The sequence below is a fragment of the Limulus polyphemus genome, unplaced genomic scaffold (assembly GCF_000517525.1).
Source record: "Limulus polyphemus unplaced genomic scaffold, Limulus_polyphemus-2.1.2 Scaffold1532, whole genome shotgun sequence".
Taxonomy (NCBI): domain Eukaryota; kingdom Metazoa; phylum Arthropoda; class Merostomata; order Xiphosura; family Limulidae; genus Limulus; species Limulus polyphemus.
In genome coordinates, this window is record NW_013667142.1 from 4402 (window position 1) to 25306 (window position 20905).

Genomic DNA, 20905 nt, shown 5'->3' on the forward strand with positions numbered 1-20905 from the left:
CTGGAAACAGTGTGTACATTTTGACTCCATTTACACTGATAAGTACTGTAGATATGGAGTCAAAATAGGGATTTGCATGATATTTTAACATCATCTGCCACATATTGGCCCAATGCATCAAATGATCCAAATCTCTCTGTAAGTCTGCAGAATCTTTGATACAATTAGCCACCCCAAAAATCTTATTGTCATCTGCAAACTTAAAAATTTTGTTAGTCATTCCAGAGTTAATATCATTAACATAAATCACAAACAGCAGAGGACCCAGCACAGAGCTCTGAGGCACACTGCTTGTAACTGTGATCCAGTCAGATCTAACTCCATTTATTACTACTTTCCAGCCAATTTTCTATCCAATTTAATAACATTTCCCCCACAACAGATTTAAGTTTTGTAACAAGTCTTTTGTGAGGCACCTTATCAAACTCTTTATGAAAATCGAGATAAACCAAATCCGCAATATTTCCATCATCAACTCTTGCAGTAACATACTCAAAGAATGTCAGAAGATTTGTTAAACAAGTTTCCGTAAGTTAAACCATGCTGGCTCTTTGACACTATATCAAACTGCTTTAAGTGACTTTGCAATGCATCTTTAATATTACTCTCTAAAACCTTTCCAACTACTGATGTAAGACTAAGTGGCCTATAATTGCTTGGACAATGTTTAGCACCTCCTTTAGATATTAGACTAACATTAACCAACTTCCAATCTTCTAGTACTTCTCCACAACTCAATGACCTATAAAAAAAATATTAGCTAGTAGTTCACAAATATAATCTTTTTGTTCTTTTAAAACACTAGGATAAAAGTTGTCTGGTCCAGGGGATTTATCAATTTTGAGGTTTCCCAACTTTTCTCTTACAATTTCAAAACTTAAAATGATATCTTTTACAACTGTATTTTTCTTGTACATTAAGTACTCTGGTTGAGGCACAACAAATGTATTTTCCTTTGTAAAAACTGAAGAGAATATATAATTTAATGAGTTTACCAACTCATAATTTTCTGAGATCAGTTCCTCACTATCATTTTTAAAATGTCCAATTCCCATCCTAACATTTTGCTTACCCATCATATACCTAAAGAATTTCTTATTGTTTGATTTAACTCTCTCAGCCAACCCTCTTTCATATACAGTTTTTGTCCTTTTAACTTTCTTTTTAACCAACTCTCTTGATTTCCTATAGTCCCTCAAGTCCTTATTATTTACAGTAAGTTTAAATTTCTTGAATTTATTATGTTTATCCCTAATATGATCTCTTAAACCTTTACTAAACCATACTGGCTTATTCCACTCCATTGCCTTTTTTTTCTGTAGGGAATATGTATGTTCTGTATGCATATAAATTTTTCCCTAAATGCTTCATACATCTGTTGAATATCCCCTCCCAACTCTTTAGTCCAAACTACAGAAGCCAGATCATGTCTCATTCCATCAGAATTGGCTTTCCTGAAATTTGGAATCAGGATAATATTCTTCTTCAATTCTACATGTAGTAACATCCCACAACTAATAGTGCAATGGTAACTTGTACTTAAATGCACACCACTGCTGCATTAGTCTTATCACTGCAGTGATGTTTATTTTTCAAATGTTATTGAAATGCCTATTTTGTATTCAATTTGCTTGAGTGTTTATTTATTTGTGTAAATTTTTGAAAATAATGTTGTCGTGTGTATAATATCAGTTGGTATTATGTGGCTGGTAGTAAAGGAATTATGACAAAGTAAATTGAAACCAATATAGTTATTATGAGAAATTAAAGTATACTTTAAACGAAGCAACTGTATCGTCACTTTCCCCTCCCTATGTATATGCAGAAAATGTCAAGGATGAAATATAGTAACAATACCATCTAAAACTTATTTATTGCAATATTTTACAAATAATGCATTTAGTTTAAATTAGTTCAGAACAATGAGATGTAAAAATGTCAGAACTGACAATATTTTCTGAAAAATAGGGTATGTGGCTTTTAGATGTTGTAATGTTGTGGCTAATATACTGACTTCCAACATCAAGTAGCATTCTGTACATTTATTAATTTTTTATTGTAAAAATATTAAAACATAATTTTTACTTGATTGTTAGTTATTATTTGCTTTTGGAAAAAGTAAATTAATTTTCTGTGGCTTGTGACTCTAAACATAATTATTTTACTTATAAGTATGAAATATTGCTCCAACATGAACAATTTCTAATAAAGTAAAACATAACATAATAGCTTTATATAAAAAGTGCTAGAGTCAACAGATAATAGCATAATTGCAAAAAATGTTCCCACGTAAAAAGTAATTGGGACCCTACTTTTATTCCCCTTGACGACAGTTTTTAAGTTTGTCAGGCCCTTTGACCCCCCCCTGACAATTGTGGGGGCATACTTATACCACTGTCACCAGGAAATTTCTACAGAAAAGAAAACTGTAGTTAATGAAATAATCAAAGATACAATGAAAGTTTTACCCCTGATGATAAAAGCAGGCTTGGAAGACCACCTAAGCTTTCCAGATGAATTGTTAAGTGCCTTAGGCTAACTTTACTCATAGACAGATTTAAATTTGCAGCAGAACTTCAGCAAACCACTGGTGTTTAAGTTGACCCTTCCACAGTGCAACACAAATTGCAATTAAGGAAAGGGCTAAAAAAGTGCATTGCAGCAAGAAAAAACATTGTTCTAGAAAGGCAACAAATAGAAGAGACTTAAGTTTGCTCACAAAACTGCACATTCTCTATATAAAGTAGTTACTTTGGTCTGATTAGTCAGTTTTGGAACTCGCTAGATACCAGTATATTCCTTGTAGGAATGATGAGAGATTAAATGATTGTTGGCATTCTTCAGTTTTAAAACATGAAAGAGGTAGTGTGTGTCCAAGTATGGGGCTGTTTAACCACAACTGGAGTTGGTGATCTCGACAATACTGTGGTCTTGGATTCTGTCCAATATAAACAAATATTCATTCACCATACTGTTTTTTTCTGGATATTATTTAATGGGGGAAATTTCATTTTCCAGCATGATGATAATTTCAAACATATAGGGAACTATAACTGTGTAACTTATCAATTAATTGACATAATCAGTTACCTATGAGCAATGGTTACATTCATTAAGGACTTGTAAACTAATCATTTAATCAAAATTATCATTGATTAATATCACAAAAATAATCACCTAATCAAAATTAATGTTTTTAGTTATTACTGTTTTTTATTATTCCCACAATTGATTATTCAAAATTATGATTAAATTGATTGTTGCAAAAGTAATCACCTAAAATTAGCTCTTCCAATTATTACGGTTTTTGATTCTTTCAAGAACTGATTAATTGAAATTATGATTAAATTGATTTTCATGAAAATAATGGACTGATAGAAATTAGGGTTTCCAATTACTATGTCTTCTAGTGAACATAGCGAGAAAAAGACATGAATAAATGTTGCAATTGATATACTTTTGAATGTTCTCAGACACATTAGAAGTACTGAGTTACAGTGATCAAAGTTGACACATTGGTAATTTCAAACTAGTTTCAGTCTCAATCACCACAAAAGTAATGTAAATATAAAGAAAAATATGGTTATTTTGTTACTTTTATTTTTGAGATCTGAAATCTGGGCCATTAGGAATCTACCCTAATTTGTAGAGAAGAAGTTGGTTGTTTGGTACATTTTCATAGGGGAACAACTAGCCTGGCCATTGGAAAGCTCTGAGCTTCAAGCGTTTAATTTGTGAGAGCATGCTGAACGAGTAGGAGTGCTATCCTGCATGAAGACACTGCCTTGTCTAGTAAATTGGTCATTGGCTTAGGCATGTGGAGATTTTGCTTGAAAATTGTGGTGTGGTGTATACTACCTTATCTGGTCATAGCTTGTAGATTATTCAGCAAAAGTTCCTATGAAGATAAGTGCCAAATCCAAGTGCATCCACACTAGGAAATTTTACAAATCTTGACACTTTTTAAAAAATGCGTGTTTCAAAAGGTGGGAGGGTGGGATAGCACATGATGTCTGCTACTATTGCCTGGAGTGAGGAGTGGCTTCTAACTAGTGTTCCATAATATTTCATTTTTTGAAGATAATTTCTGATAATATTGGTGCACACATGCATTCGTTCTGCAACAGTAGGAACCATTTGTGAGTTCCTTCTGTTGGGTTCTGGTTCTCAGACTTTGCTGAATCTGTTGTTTTCTGAAATTATTGAAACTATGTTGTTACTTTATTCACTGTGGACATCGGCATTGCAGTTGACCTGATGATTTCTTGCTAACTTTACTGCCCTCCCATACTTCATCTATGTAACCTTATGAAAATTTAGTTAATTCTCAGCATCCTTTTGCTTGTAGCAAGGCTCTTTGTGTATTGTTTACTGAGCTATACTTGTATTTATATGTCAGGCTTATTTGCATATAATGTCATAAAGATGATTGTTTCAGAGGACAAGCCAGAATCCCAAAACAGGGAGAAGCCACTTCTTCTTCTACTTGCCCACAGGAGAAGTTTTTGAAAAGCGGGAGACTTCACATTTCTGAATAAAATGCAGTCACAATGTGAAAACACAGTTTTTAATAAAGGAAATGTTGTTTATTTAGGGGTAAAATATTCCCATTACCTACACACACACATACATTGTATTTGTTTCAATTTGAATCAACAAAATAAACCGTCTTCATTGAAAATAATATAAAACCAATTTTTAAATTCACTGCATTTTTCTTTCCTTTTAAATTTTTATTTGTTCAACTTAATTTTTAAATTCCACTCATGATTTGTAATCTTAGCAGTACTTTTGGGCCTAAGCATGTATGTAATGTTTTTTCATGCATCTTTACAAATAGAGCTGTGCCAAAATCTTATGGTATCTTACACATTCTAACTAAACTCATTCTGACACAAAAGTTGGTGAAACTTCTTTGGTTTTTCATTTAATTTTTCAGTGATTTTTTTGGCTTGTTGATTTTCCTCAGAGTAGTCACTAAGGCCTACTAACTGGAGGTTTGAAAGATACTGAGGTACAGCATATTTATCTATTTATTTATCAAATTTGTAATTGAGTTTGTTAGGAAGAAAGAGACAAATCAAGGAAGGTGCACAAGAATAGTCTTATTTACAAGTAAAAGTGGATGATTTAATCAATTACATGTGAGCAGCTTTTACATCGATGAGTGTCTCAAACTAATTGATTAATTGAAATTACGATTAATCAGTTAATGTCAGGAAAATACACAACTAATTGAAATTAGTGTTTCTGGCTATGGTTTTTAATTATTCCATCAGTTGGTTAATTGAAATTATGATTAAATTATCAGAAAAATAATCAACTAATCAAAATTGGGGTTTTTCTTTCATGGTCATGTAACATGTCACACCAATTGAAGTTGCACAACAATTTGTGTAGAGCAGTGGTTTCCAGACTTTTCGTAATCATGGAACAGTAAAATTCCAAAAACATTATTGGGTACTGACATTCCAAATAGAATATCTGTTAATTACATAAGTAAAATAATACAGTTTTTACCAAAAAACAATTTATTTCAAAAAGAAAAAGTAGATTTAGGCAACTTTTATTCATCAAATGTTGAAAGAAACAAGTGTCAGTGCTTTCAACAGCCCAGATACGTTGCAGGCTGGCAGAAATTAAGTCAAGGACTGGTACCAGTCTGCAGACTGGTGTTTTGGAAACTTGTGAAGAGAAATTGGTTGTTATTGGTCAAATACCTTTGTTTAGGAGGATTACATAAAGATTTGTTTACAAAGGTGTCATGATTTCTAGGGAACTAGTGACTGAATATTGGTATAATTCTATATGGGCAATATTGATCTTAAGCTTGATGAATCTTTGGTTAATATTTCTCTAATATTTCACAACTGGAAATACATGAATATGTAAAAATATATTCAGGAGTTGTATTGAGGTTCTGAACAATATAAGAAGAAACTTTTTGTATTCATTTATGTTAGTTGAGTTAGTTCAAAGGACCTAGGTTTCATGAAGAAATAAAAATCAATTAAGTAAATGCATGCAAACCTCACTGAGAAATATTTTAATTTTTTTAAGAGGAGGTTGGTAGCATTGACCTCATTATATGTTGCACAAAAGCCTTTTGCAGTGAAAATTGCATTGCAAAGTAATAAATAGTCCATAACCAAGCCCATTATTTATATTGCTATCATGTAAGAACTCTGCTACAATCATTCCATTGTTAGCTTTTTGTCCTGCATATTTGTTACTAAGTAACAGTTATGTTAATACTCCGTTCATTTGCTTTGTAGCTTACCAAATTTTAGCATATATATATTTAGGGTAGTTTTGATATGAACCTGGCCTTGAATTGGATTATGGTTAAAACTCTTGATTGTATAATTTTGCCATTTATAAAAAAAACACACATGTACAAAAGTTTTCTTGGTAAATCAAAAGAAGTGTTAATGTACATGTAAGTAGTGTAGAAATCTTGCCATATTTTAGGAATTGTGAAATTTATGTTGACTATTCATGAGTATTATAAATGAAAACCACACATGTATATAATTTTATCTCAAGTTCAGCTTCTTTGTGTTTGTTTATGTTAACTTTTACAGTATTTATGTTTAATCAAAATCTTTCTAATTCTGTACCTTAGATTTCATACAATGGATGTGAAGACTGCAGCACTGAACCATTCCCAAGAGATCACCATTGATCCTGACAAGCAGTTAGCCAAACAGATATATCAAGGGGAAAGTGATGAATTTTTGTCTTGAAACAAAGTTGTAACATATTACAGAGAGTTAGAGAATGATTTGTAGAAATGTAACACTACTTTTATTTCTTGTACAGTTGAAAGTAATCACTATAATGAAGCTTATAGTTTCTGGAACCTATGGTCTGAGGTGTATATACTCTTCATCACAGTAACAGTAAAGTTTGTGTACTGTCGAGTTGCCAACATGTCAGCAGTCACTTTTGCACACAACAAATCTAAGCCATTGCCAGAGACAGAAGAAAAAGAGGAATTAACTTCAGTCCGAATAACAGTAAACCCTGTACAGAGTCGCATGTTTTCTCCACCACGTTCATCACAGTCAACGGCTGGTAGTTTCAGCATTGGTGCCCAGAGCTCAGGATGGTGTCCTATTCTTTTTGAGCGTGCATCTAAAGCCTGGTGGGATCCTAGATTTGACTCAAAAGTTCTTGAGGAACAGTATCATAGAAGTACTTTTCCCCTAACTTGTCAGCGTTTCCAGTATGCTCTTCTTTATCTTTTTCTAGCATCTGTCTCATACTGCATCTATTTTGCTTGTATGGCACACTCTGATTGGATTCCGTTTGTGGTTACAAGCTTTGTATTAATGTGTTATATTGTTGCAACACTTCTATTCACATACACTAAGCATTATCAGAAGTATTATTTTTCAGTATCACTTTTCACTACAGTTTTTCTTTGTGCCTTGTCACTCTCTGTTTTTGCAAGCTACATTGGTAAGCAGAGTACAGCTGATCTTAGCCTTTCTCCTATTGGCATTTTCTGTATCTGTTTAAAGATTCTATTAATACTGTACACTGTGATACCTTTGCCTCTGTATCTATGCTTTTTGATTGGTGGAACATATTCTATAATATTTGAAGCTCTTTCTGCAGTGCTAACTGAAGACAACACATCTCTTATTATTGGCATAAAAGTCATGCTGCAAATGTGTATACATATGATTGGAATTCTGATCTTGCTCATGGCTGAGGTTAGAATGCGGAAGACCTTTATGAAAGTAGGACAGTCTCTATTGGTTAGAAGAGACCTAGAAGTGGAACAGCAGTTAAAAGAAAGAATGATTCATTCTGTAATGCCCCCAAAAGTTGCTAAGTGGTTAATGTCCACACAAGATAGGGAAGACGAAGAGCAACAAAAACCTGAAAGTGGTAAGAGACGAATTTCTACCAGTCCTCGGCAGTCCCAGATGATCTTTCGTCCATTTAATATGCACAGAATGGAGGAAGTAAGTATTTTATTTGCTGACATTGTAGGTTTTACTAAAATGAGTTCTAATAAAACAGCAGAACAGTTGGTTGGGCTATTGAATGACTTATTTGGCAGGTTTGATTATCTTTGTGCCAAACTTGGTTGTGAAAAGATAAGCACTCTAGGTGATTGTTACTACTGTGTTTCTGGATGTCCAGAACCTCGATCTGATCATGCAAAATGTTGTGTTGAGATGGGTTTGGCCATAATTAAAGCAATTGGAGAGTTTGATGAAGACACTAATGAAGATGTAAACATGAGAGTTGGTGTACACACAGGTACTGTGCTCTGTGGTATTGTTGGTACAAGGCGTTTCAAGTTTGATGTTTGGTCTAATGATGTTACTTTTGCGAATCTTATGGAGTCAACTGGGAAACCAGGATGTGTACATGTTTCAGAGGCAACTTTTTCTTACATTCAAGATATTTATACAGTTGAAGAAGGTCTTCCACAACATGGTATGTTCTTGAATAGCAATATGTGTTTTATAACTCACAGTTGAAACAAACAGTATAGTCTTAACATTTGGGTTAAATTTGATTAAACTCCATGTATCAGTATATTAATTTTTTATTATGTCCATCTTTCCTCATGATTAACAAAATATTTCTATTGGAAAATCATAATTATGTGCTAAAAGTAAAATCAGTCACCCACAATATGTTTCTAAAAAAATGAAGTGTGTTCTAGCCAAAAATTATTTGTCAAAGAGTAAGGGAACACAAAACAGTTTGAAACAAGACACATGTTAGCACATTTCAGAAAGCCATGATGATCATGCAATTCACATATCAGTAATTCTGTGAAAAGTTTGTGTGACAAAAGGAGTTAATTATGATTTTTTTAAAGAATTTTTAAATACTCGTACTTATAGTTTAAATTCCTTTAAGAAATTACTGGAACAGGTAATAGCACACTGCATTTTGTTTATTTCAAGCAACAAAAACTATAGATAGATATGAATAAGAAATCTGCTGGAAATTTTTAAACACTTAAAGTTGCATAGCTTTTCAGGAAAGATTTTTTTAAAGAAGAATAGTATGTCTGTAACACTATATAGGATTATAGATTATGTTTAGCCAGTCATAAATGTTTATTTTTCATCTGTGAATTATTTTTCTCTAAACAACATTTTTTTTCAGGCCATTTTTTTTTTGTCGAAGTTCATAATTTGCACATCTTGTAATTATAGCATCAATTCCATGTCATTTAATGCCATGTCTCAAAAATCACCATACACCCAGTCATATAACTTTTATGCTGTTAATGTTTTGACACTTTGTGTGTGCTTTGGCCATCAGCCTTCCTTTAAATGTTCCACTTCCCCCTTCATGGCACACTTTATTCAAGGCTATTATTAACTGAATGTGTACAGGATCGGTTCATTGGAGAAGGAATGTTTACTATTGTTCTAAATATTCTGTGTGTGCCTATATGATATGTGGCAAATATTTTTGTAAAATGTAGAAGTCTGTTGTCAGATGTGTCACAAAGGTATTTGTATTCAAGATATGTCTGTGAATTGATGATGTCAGTCTGACTTAGATTCTTAGAAGTTGGATTACAAGGTGATGTTCATTTGAAGAATAAAAATACTTTTCTCCATTCCACAGTTTGCATATTGCATTTCAATAACCTGTAATCTAAATTACATGACCTTAGTATAAAGAAAGCTATTAACACTGTTTTAGAGAGGAAAAACTAACACCATATATTTTAAAGAATCTGGTTGGTTCTGTAAAGTAAAGGTCTATTTTGAATAATAGGGTTGCGACTCCTATAGCTAATGTTTGTTAATATCGAGTGTCACTTTTATACTTGCTGTGGTTTGTTAGTGTGTATTGACAAAAAGTCATGATATCTAATCAAAAACATCTTAGGTGTGAAAAAATGGAGTGGATGAAAAAGGACTGGGTGTGCAACTTAAAGGAATAAAATCAAAATTGGCAGACAAACTGGTAATTACACTTATAGCATTGATAAAAATTTTACAGCAAATATTCATTCATTAATTAGCTAGGTTGCATATTTTGTTTTACCCACCATCATGCCCCAAGTTGAACAAAAAATGCAGCCTGGCTAACTAATGAATGATTATTTGCTGTAAAATTCTTAACAATGCTACAAGTGTAGCTACCAGTTTGGCCACCAAGATACAGAAGGTGGAAAATTGCTAAACTGTCACTACTGTGTGTCTAGATTTGGTATATACTCTCCTCTACCACAAATTGTCACTAAATTAGCAGTGTAGGGTAAAATGAATAATTGATAATTCTGACATCAAATACACAATACCATGTTGAATAGCACTCTCTAAAAGGTTGAAGCATGTGTACTTTACCTCTACCTGTGCATGTAAGTTTGATTAAAATAATATGTTGCATTCCATTGGTGCCAATCTTTCCATTGTGGAATTAGCTTGAGTTCTAATATTCATTATCCTGCTCCTACTAAGGATGATGTGGCTTCTAGATTTCACTTTTTGCTGTTTTAATGTCTCATTTATCTTTATTATTTCCACATTTCTTGCTTTTCTGTGATACTTTTGGGGCCACTTGCTTATTTCTACATGTTATAGATCAGGGTGGTTTATTTGCTTTTACACAGTTGTTCTTGTTCTCACATTTGATGAGCTTGCTTTGATTTGTTAACTGTTAGGAAGGCATTGGACATAGGATGTGTTAATCTGTTTGAATGAGAAATTGCTAATTCATCATTGTTGACATCTAGCCCAGATGCATATTATTATATTCTTGATTTTTAGTCATTTAATCAATTGTTTTTACAATTTTCATTGGGAAATACTCTTGAAATTATTGAAATATATATTCTTGTTGAGCTGTTTATGGGAGGGGGGACTAATTTGGCCCTTTTCACATCTAACAAAATATTTTCTGTTAGCAATGAATGTGAGCATCTGATGATGAAGGCCTTTGCATTGTGTACTGTCACCCAACACATTTATTTTACTTTTAGAAAAATCTTAGAATGATAACCATAAACTCCAGCACATTTGTTTGTTTGGCCAAGCTGTTACAAGTTGTTCTCTATTTTCACTTAGTTTATCGTCTGTTTGTTTCATGTTGTCTGCTTTTATACCTTTGAATAAGTTATTCTGTAACAGAATCTTGATCATATCCTTTGACTTTATGAGCTACTATGTATTTCATGTTGCATGGTGCTTATTTCTCAACATGTTTTCTTGTTGGATTTTAATGTGCTTGTTCTTTTTGTATTTTTGTTAATACTAGATGAATATATATTTATTGTTGCAGATTAAGTATAGATTGTTGGTCCAGTGATATCTTCTTTTATATGCTGTTTAGTGGGATTCTTTGTTAACAATGCTTTTTGGTGTCAAATCACTGATGAAAAAAACTGTCTTTACAACTGGTAAATGGCTAGTATACTGGTCTTTGATCATTCATGAAGGCTATTCAAAAAGATAGAGAGAGAGGTTATGAATTCTAGACATACGTGACTAAGCACAATTTAATATGTAGTGATAAAGTCTGTATATCTACCGGAGTTAAATTAACATCTGAAATGTTAATTTTAAACCTTTTCATTATGAACAAGAGGGAATCCTCAATAGCCATGGCTGTAATTAGATCTCAAATCAGTCAAGAGATAGAGCTATGAGCTAAAAGTTTGTTCTTGAGCCATTATGCAATAGCTAAAAACTATTAGTCACTTTTATATGTTTATTTATAAAATGTTTGAATATTCACGTATACAATTAATTTTTCATCAGTAGTATTTTTTTTATGTAATGTGCTGAAATCTTAAGTTTATTCATTATTGTTTTACTTGTAATTGTATATGACTTTGGTAAAAGGTTTATAAATAAGAGCTGCTTTTGTATTTTGTGATTTTAGATATTAAAGGATTTTTACATACCTTTATAAAGCAAAAAGATAATTTAAAACACCTCAAAGAAGTTGTAGCATGATCCTTGCATTAAAAACTTGCATGCTTGCTATTCAGAAATACTGATTGTAGTAATTAGCTTAATTGAAAATGTGATATTAGAAAATTTAAATGTACAGTGTACCAAACAAAATGTGAGTATGAGATTTGTGATGCTATATAGCTTATTAGTTAACACATAGTAACTAAAATACATGATTTAGAAATGAAATCACTATAATTTTATACTTGAATAGAGTGTATTAGTTATTATTTTACAGAGTTCAATTTTAATTGATAAGTTACTTTTCTTTCTAAAGAAACTTTTTTTTGGTAGAAGTGAAGACTTATTTCATTCGAGGTCGAAAACTTGCAGCAAGAAGTGGCAACAGATCTTGTCGCCATTCATGGCCAACAAATTCTATACCCTTGCCTAACATTCATCATCCTGGTGGTCGTAAAGCTAATAGTCTTTCAGAAAGAGGAAATGATTCAGAGGGAGATGGTTCTACAATGCCAATGTTACAACCTCAAAGACATGGAAGTCTCTCCACCCTCACAAGCAGTAGGAAAGACTCTGGAATTCGAAGTAGACGTAGCAGCTTACAAGATGTAGTAAGTAATTATTAATTGTTTTTCATAATTGCATTTTCTAAAAGTAAATGGATTAGCTGCTCAAAGTGCTGTATGTTCCGAAATTTTGCATTAATTACTGTATAACTATAATTGTTCAATTCAAATTATACCAATAATATCAACTCCATCAGAAGAAACATTTTTTATTTTTATACAAAATTCAACTTGTCCATCTGCATGTTAATCTTGTCTTCTCTTAATGAACAAATTACCACACTCTTAGGCTTAAGTAGAATGTGTGTATATTTAAGTTTAGAAACATATATAGATAAACATTCATAAAATATCTAATATAAGTTAGTTAATAAGCACTTTAAATGAAAGTTGTGAAAAATATTAAACTTCAACTGTTATAATAAGTTTGATTTTGGATAACTACTGTTTACAGTTTAGCATAGCCTATATAGCCAACAGAGTTTGCACAATACAGTATTATCATGTTCAAAATACTTGAGTTTGAGTATAGAAATTTAGAAGTCTGTGATGTTTTTGTAATTCTATTGGCTGTTTAAAAAGCCTAAAAGGGTAAGTTCAGTCATACTTGAACATTAATAGTATGTTTTTTTTACTTACCTATAATCTAGCATACAAATTAAGAATGCACAGATACAATCCTCAAATCATTTTAAAGGGGGCATGCATGAGGTGCATATCTTAGTATGTTAAAATATTTTTAGTTGCTATATATGTATGTATGTATGAACTTTTTAACAGACATCAACTCGTATTTATTCTTGGTATTTATCCACATATGGAATACCCAGTTTGTTATTAGTCTTCTTTATGCAAGTTTTCTCTAGCATATTTCATGATTGGTTATTTGTATTATACCTGTAGGAATATAGAGTATTGTACTCTTGAACAAAAAATAATAATCTGTAAAGGTCATTATATACCAGATCATGTTTTTACAAAGGTGCTCATAAAAATGTGTTGAGGGTTCCTTTATACACACTGGGCCTCCTTCTCCTATCTGTTCAGCCAACTTTCCTTCTCAATTTCAACATAATCAGGACTGTGATTATTTGACCTGCTATTCCACCATCAGGGCTTACTCCAAACACAACTGTATTTATGGAAAAATATCTTCACTCTTCTATTCTCTTACTTGTCATGATTTCACAGGTATGTTCTCTTCTTTCTCTTTTCCATTTTTCAACTGCATAACTGTGCTAACATGTCTTGTCCTTCTACTCTGCTTAACTGTTTTATCCCAATTTAAGGGCATTATTTGTATCTGTTCCTCAATTCCCAATCTTTGGATTCTCCTTCCCCTGTTTGGTGAACCTCTTAACTTCTGTTTTACTTTATAGTACCCAACTTTTGCACTTTTGTCTTTTTTACTACCCTCTGACATTACCTCTTGGTACTTTACCTTCTTACTGAGGTACCTTGTGCTCAAGATGAGTATCGGAGTATTTTCTGGAGTATTCTCTTCAGTAAATTGACCCATAATTCTTCTTCTGTTCTGTTCCTTCTCCTGCTGTTGGGACTTATTGGGATAGGTTGCCATCTTAATAAGTGTATATTTCCCTCATACTGCCATTTATAATTTTCATCGGGCTCCAATTCTGTGTCCAGAGGTCTTTGGTGGTGTTTCTGACCAACTGGACACCAAGACTTTTGCAGCCCAGCATCAGTCCTCATTGTCTAACATGATTTCTTGTCTTTCTCATCCTTGATGCTCTGTTCCTGTTACGGGCTTACTAAATCAGCATTTGAGCTTCCCGACTTTCTATTTCCTGCTCTCCCACTGTCCAAAGTTGGGGTTTTAACACATCTTGTCTGTGACTACCTTGTCACCTCTGGCCCTGAAAGGGCCCATTTGTCTTTCTTTGCCAATCTTTGGTCTCCATTTTCATCCTTAAGATGGGTTATTCAGGTTCTCACCTAAAGCCTGTTTCTCCACTTCACTTCTCCTCTCCTCCTTTTCCACTCTTTTCTTTCTGTTTCTTTTTTTCCTCCCTCTGTTCCCCCTTGTCTTCAATGTTTCAAGGATATGTTCTCAGATTTCTTGGCTGAAAATGCTATCAAGACAGCATTTACCTTGCAACTGGTTTTACTCTTATCTTTTTGTGTTCCTATGATGACTGGGTTCTAGTGTCCAGTTATTGACCTGTCATCTTTCTGCTGGTTTTTTTTATCCTTCCTTGGTTTTGTGTAGAGTATCTTTTCTACTTGGTGTTTTTCTCCACATGGATTGTGGATGACCATGGTTGATGTGTCTGGCACCTTTTTAGATATACCAATTGTCTTGTCCTCCAGAAGTCTTCTTTGTTTCATCCACAGGGATAGAGTAATCGAGTTCTGTACTCTTCCTTTTGGCTTTGCACCTGCTCCTTCATTCTTTCCTCAATTCATGGGGCTACATGCCTGCCTTATTCTTTGTTTGGGACTGGACTTCCTATCTTACATGGATAATTGTCTTCTTCTTGCTCTTTCTCAGAACTCTTTCTCTCACATCTGCATGCTTCTGCGGGAGACTGCTTGGCTGGACTAGCTTGTCACACCTTCCAATTATTTTCTTGTACCCATCCTATATTTGGCACATCAGGGCATATTTTTCCTCTCATCTCAGTTGGGCTCAGCTTTCACCACTTTGCTTGCGAGTGATGAAATGTAATGTCCCCTCGACTTGTATTTCTACTTTTCACCCTTTCACTCCTTTCTTCTCTTCTCATGAAAACTTTATTTTGGTGGCTTGACTATGCCAACACGATGGTGGACATCCCCTTTCCATCCCCTGACTGTATCTACATCACATCTTTGATGCTTCACTGTTAGACTGTGGGATGTATCTAAATGACAATGTGCCTTAGGCATATGGGCCACAGGGTATTGTTCACTATACATCTGTTTCGTTTACCTTCTCATTGTCTGTTGGGCATTTTCCCATTTCTTCTGTTATCTTCTGGATCAGCTAGTCAAGATCCACTCTGTCTATTTCCTGAATGTTGCTTGTTGGTAAACTGTTTTTTAACCATCAAAGGGGTGCCTGTTTCAGGACTCTTTGGTTTCATGCATTGGACCTATTTGGGGTTTTTCCCATAGGGTTTTTCTTATGCCTAGTCATGTTCCTAGGGCTCTAAACTTGTTGGCAGTTCGTTTCTCTCACCATAACAGAATGCTACCCATGGTGTGGTCTCTCCACCCTCTGATTTTGTTGGGTTTACTCTCAGCTGAGTATGCCCCTCATCACTACTCTCAACTCTAAACTTCCCCTCTTCTGGTCTCTATTTAATTTTGGTGGGATAGCAACTTTCTGAATTTCATTTGCTCCAAGGCACAAGTACATTGAATTTTTTTTTTTCAGTCTCATAATGAGAAAGATATAAATGCCATTTCTATCTTTATAGGTCCCCACTTGACTGTAATAAATAGCATTTGCTGAAATACACCGGTATTTAGATATTGTTTTGCTCTGCTACACAAACAATCAGTGTGATGTACTGCTGACAGCCATTATCTTGACTGTCTGACATCAGCTGAATTATGCTGCCATATCTCAAGAGACAAAAAATCAGAACATAAGTATCTATTCTTGGGATATGTCATTGACAATAAGCAACCAATCAAAAACTGGTGACCCATTATCCCTTTCCTGTTGTTAGGAGCATTAGCATTTGAATCAAAAACATACCAGTTACTTGCTGAGATAGGAATTCATTTAAATTGTGTAAAACCTAGATGATAAGCAGAGCTTGCATATACTTGTGAAAACAGGATGTGACATCATTGTGTTTCAAATGCAAACTGATCAGTTGTGGTTGACTATGATTTAGGGGTTTTGCTACTAGTAGGCCATTTATTTTAAAATTAAGAAACTTTGGGGTTATGAGGCTGTTTTAGCTTTAGGCTAATATTCATACTGATAAACTGTATTGGTTGGAAGCAGTCTGCAGTGCATGCCAAACATAAGACATGCACATGGTTTGCCCGTAGAAATTTCCTATGTTATTTTAAACAGTGCTGAAGACAGATTTTGCATTACTGTTAGGTACTTTGCTTGCTAAGTGTGTGTTATAAAAATATGAAATAGTTATATATGTTCTGAATACACTTCCTGGCCATAAATCATAGTGTAGTTTTACCTAGTATGATATTTTTTTGTGCCACTCAGCTCTGGTTTGATTTTTAGGATCATTTTGCACTGGCATGTATTCATTTCAGGCCCTGAATTATTTACTTATCAGGACCTAAATTTTCTCCTTTTTTTTGTATAAGGTTATACACAACATTATTTTTGTTCTGGTATCTTTGTTTCTCAAGGTATTTTTCACACCTTTTAGGATCAGACTATTTAAGCATGTACTTTAATTTGTGCTAGAATGAGTGATACCCATTTTTAAATATGAAATTAAAGAACCCCAAATTCAGAAGCATTTAGAATGCTACCAGACTCCATAATAAAATTTTATTTTTTTTCTACTATATCTGGATATTGACTCATGTTATTTACTAACAACATAATAGGCTTTAGACACATAATAATTTCATGAAAGTGTATGCATAGTTGCAAATTCCTTAAGCACTAAATTGTTTAATAATTAATAAAACAGTAAAAATTTGTCTGCAATCTGTTATTTTCACATATACGTTTAGTATAAAATCCAATTATTAAAGGATTGAACTATTTCTTGATTAAATCAATGAAATGTAACTTGTATTTCACTTCCTATATCTGAGGGTCTTGGGTTAGATTTGACCGATCTTACAACCACCATAAAAAATTAGGAAATAAATATAAACTTTGCCTCTTTCATTCTAGAATGAACTCAGATTATAACATGAAAACATAAATGTTTAGACTAAATAGCTTAAATCTCATAACATACATTTATATATATATATTTCTCTTTCAGCCATGCCTGGCTAACAATACAGAAGTTACAATGACGCGGTTCATGTGCACCCATATTAAATAACATAAAACTAACCTTTGATCTGTACAAAGTAACTTGTCTTGGCTGTGTTTTGGTAGACTAGTAACTAAAGAAGTAAAGCAAACAATTATATCTTCTAGTTATGACCTTTGTACTTGGTTGCTGCTTGACAAAGAAGTTGCTAAGCCTTTAAAAAAATTGCACGGTGGGGATATGAAACAAAATGTTTTTTGTAGGTTTTATATATACATTTGAATAACTAAAAAATCATATATTACTACATCAGTACCATAGAATTCCACTATAATTTATCAAGCTTAGTAACTAAGATGTATTTTAGTCTCAAAAACTATGAAATTGTGAGCAGACTAAAGACACACCCTACCTCATTGAAATATTGGTTCAAAGGAAAGAAATAGCACCAAGTCCCTTAAAATGGTTTAGAAAGCCACTAGGGGGACATTTTGGACTTCCAATTGATTATTCATGTCATATATAGAAGTATGTGTATATAAGGGAGCATTTCCAAAAATGGAAAGAGGTGGGCAATATCTTAGCAAACTGAAAAGATAAGAGGCTCTTATTTTGTATTCTAGCTTGTCAATATCAGTAATCTGAGTTTCTAATTCATTTGAAACTATAGAGTATTTTGACTTCACAAACATCTAATTTGAACCAATGCTGCATTCAACATACGACGTGACACACAAAAATCGATGTTTATCTGTTTTTTTAATACTTGCTTTTAAATTAAGAAATTGAGTAATATATAGTTCTAAAATTTGAAATATAATCTGTAGTTTGATATCAAATTTATTGATATAAATTCATGAAATAGTAGTTCATTAAAATTTTGAATGCGAGTCAACAAACGAGATGACGTGGCCTTTCACCCGTGACCCGTCTTGAAAGGGTTAAGGCTTCAGATAATAACTGATTACAATGGACAACAAAAAATTTGCTATTGGAGAAAACGCAAGTGATTCAGGGTAATTTGATGGTTCTGATTTCCAAAATATAGTCAGAATTTGTGCATCACCTCTGGATTTTGAGTTATAATATTTCAATATTTTATCAGCACTATGTGAAATACCATGTGATCAACTCAGTACAATAGATTTATGCTGTGAAAATGTATTTACATGGAGAGTTTAATGGGTAAAAGGCATGTATTTTTGGTAACTTCAAACATTGACTGTATTGTATTGGTGTAAAATTCCAAATATATAATGTTCATATAAGTTACTTGTTCTCACTATAATTGTAGTGAATTGCACCACTTTTGGTTCATTCCCATGCTCACCTGCTCTTCATGGTAATCACGATACCCTCGTGTTCAGTTTGCTAGAACATTCGGAAAGACCCTCAATTGAGCATAAAAGGAGTAGAGTCAGATGCCTCTCACTCATTCAGTTGGTCACTTCACTTTGCTACGTGCACAGTCAAAACAATGTCCAATCTTTTTCCTCACATCATACCTGCGATATAATCAAATCCTGCAAAACTTTATTTTGTAAAATCTTTTAAACTTTAGTTCTGTAAACATAAATTATTTTATATTTGTTAGAAAATCATTTGAAATACTGGCTGCCTCCTGTTCAAGTAAAGTCTGAAAGTGCAAAAATCACCCAAACAGTTTCTGCTACATTTGTGAAAACATATTACAGTTTCACGAAGGTTAACATCATACACATGGTAAAGGTAGCTTACTACCACTATTTGGGGTATAAAATTGGTGACCAAGAAAAACATTGGGTTCTACATGTAGGTTGTACAGTTTGCACATATGCCTTGATATAGTAACTGAACAAGAAGAGAGCAAGTATGCCATTTGCTGTTCCCATGATATGGTGTGAGTCCAAAGATCATCTAACTGACTGTTATTTTTGCATGACTAATATTTCTGGATATTCAGGCAAAAACTAAACAATGCACATTGCATCTTCAATGAACCCAATACCTCATGGGTATGGTCTTACAATGCCACATCCACTAGCTAATTGGAAGACAGAAGAATTATTCTGTGAAGAAGAGAATGAATCATCTTCAATCTCTTCATCTAGAAATCCTATTCCTGTGGCACCTCAACATGTTAAATGACCTGATTTGTAATTTGTCTCTGTCAAAGAAACATGGGGAACTTCTTGGCAATGGAAGTTTTAGCTCCAGGAACAAGAGTTTCAATTTATCAAAGTTGCCATCAAAGTCTTGCATCTCACTGCAGCATGCAAGATACTTCGTGTTTCTGTACAAATGCACTAATGGAAGAATTAGGTACTGAACATCATTCTCAAGAATGGAGTCTTTTTATCAACTCATCCAAAGTCTGTCTGAAAGCTGTACTTTTGCATAATGGGAACACTAAGCCATTGGTTCCTGTTGCTCATGCTGTGAACATGAAAGAAACTCATCAAAACATGCAGATTATACATTCTTAAGTGCAATTTTCAATGAATAAATAAAGTTACTAAAGAAAAAAGTTATTTTCATGACATATAAGAATATTTTGAATAAATCAATCATAACTCAGACTAGAGGTGATCAGTAATTTTCAACATAATTCTTAGAATCAGCATTGTTAAAATACTCAAAAACAGTTGCATTTTTTTTAGTAGCAGAGAAAATTTGTTGTTGTTGCCCTGTGTTATTTTTAAGCTAATACAACAACAGAAAGTTAATTAACTGTTGCAATTGTAAATTTTTGTGTCCTGCCTTTTTCCAGACATGCTAACAACATGTGTAGACTTTAGATATTTGTTTTCATCAAAGTTACTGTTGTTTAGGATTCTTGTAGCTCTTTCAACATAGACTTGTTAGAGAATCAATTTCTCATTGTTTGGAAGGTAGAATTCTCATTTGGAAAATGTTTTGATATTATTATTTATGTCTAAAATATGTCCACTAAACCCAAGTTATGAACAACAGAAGTTATGTATGACGCACCATTCTAATTTTAGTAGTTAGCCTTGATAAAAAGCCTATGAAATAAGGCAAGTTGTATCTAAGGTAGTGGTTTTTTCCTTCATCTTTGATGTATATTTTATACTAGAATATTAGGTCTGTTTATCTAATAATAGTATGCCCACCTACATTATTATATGCAAATAAGATTACCAGACTTGTATCATAATATACACAGATTTTTCTTTTCTTGTTTACCATGGACAACCATGTAAAGTCTTTAGAAAGGTGCCAGTTATCATTTGGCACTGGAATTATTATTTTTAAATAGAATATTATCTTTGGTTATTTACACATGATTTTAAAGAAAAAAGAAGGAACAAAAATTGAGCAGTTCTGAAATAAATAGAAAAATGTCATTGTATTTGGTATATTAAGCATGACCAGGAAGTTTGGTCTTCTATTGTCAGCTATCTCAAAATGATTTATGATAAAAGAATGATTGGAAAAAAAGGACCATTAACAGTGTAATACTTCCACAAAGCATAAAAGTTCAGTTTACCTATTAACAAAATGA

The 20905-nt window shown here is 33.1% G+C and overlaps 1 protein-coding gene across 2 annotated transcripts in view; it reads left to right on the top strand.

The window, feature by feature from the left end:
* The window catches only part of LOC106463976 (adenylate cyclase type 9-like), a 31504-nt gene that overhangs the window by 2288 nt on the left and 8311 nt on the right, over positions 1–20905 (top strand). The window contains exons 2-3 of one of the 2 annotated variants that reach the window (XM_022391622.1): positions 6626–8457; positions 12246–12523. In XM_022391622.1, coding sequence (XP_022247330.1) covers positions 6933–8457; positions 12246–12523 — 1803 coding nt within the window. In that variant the 5' untranslated portion in view covers positions 6626–6932. The remainder of the gene's footprint in view (positions 1–6625; positions 8458–12245; positions 12524–20905) is intronic. The other variant, XM_022391623.1, reaches the window with a different exon arrangement.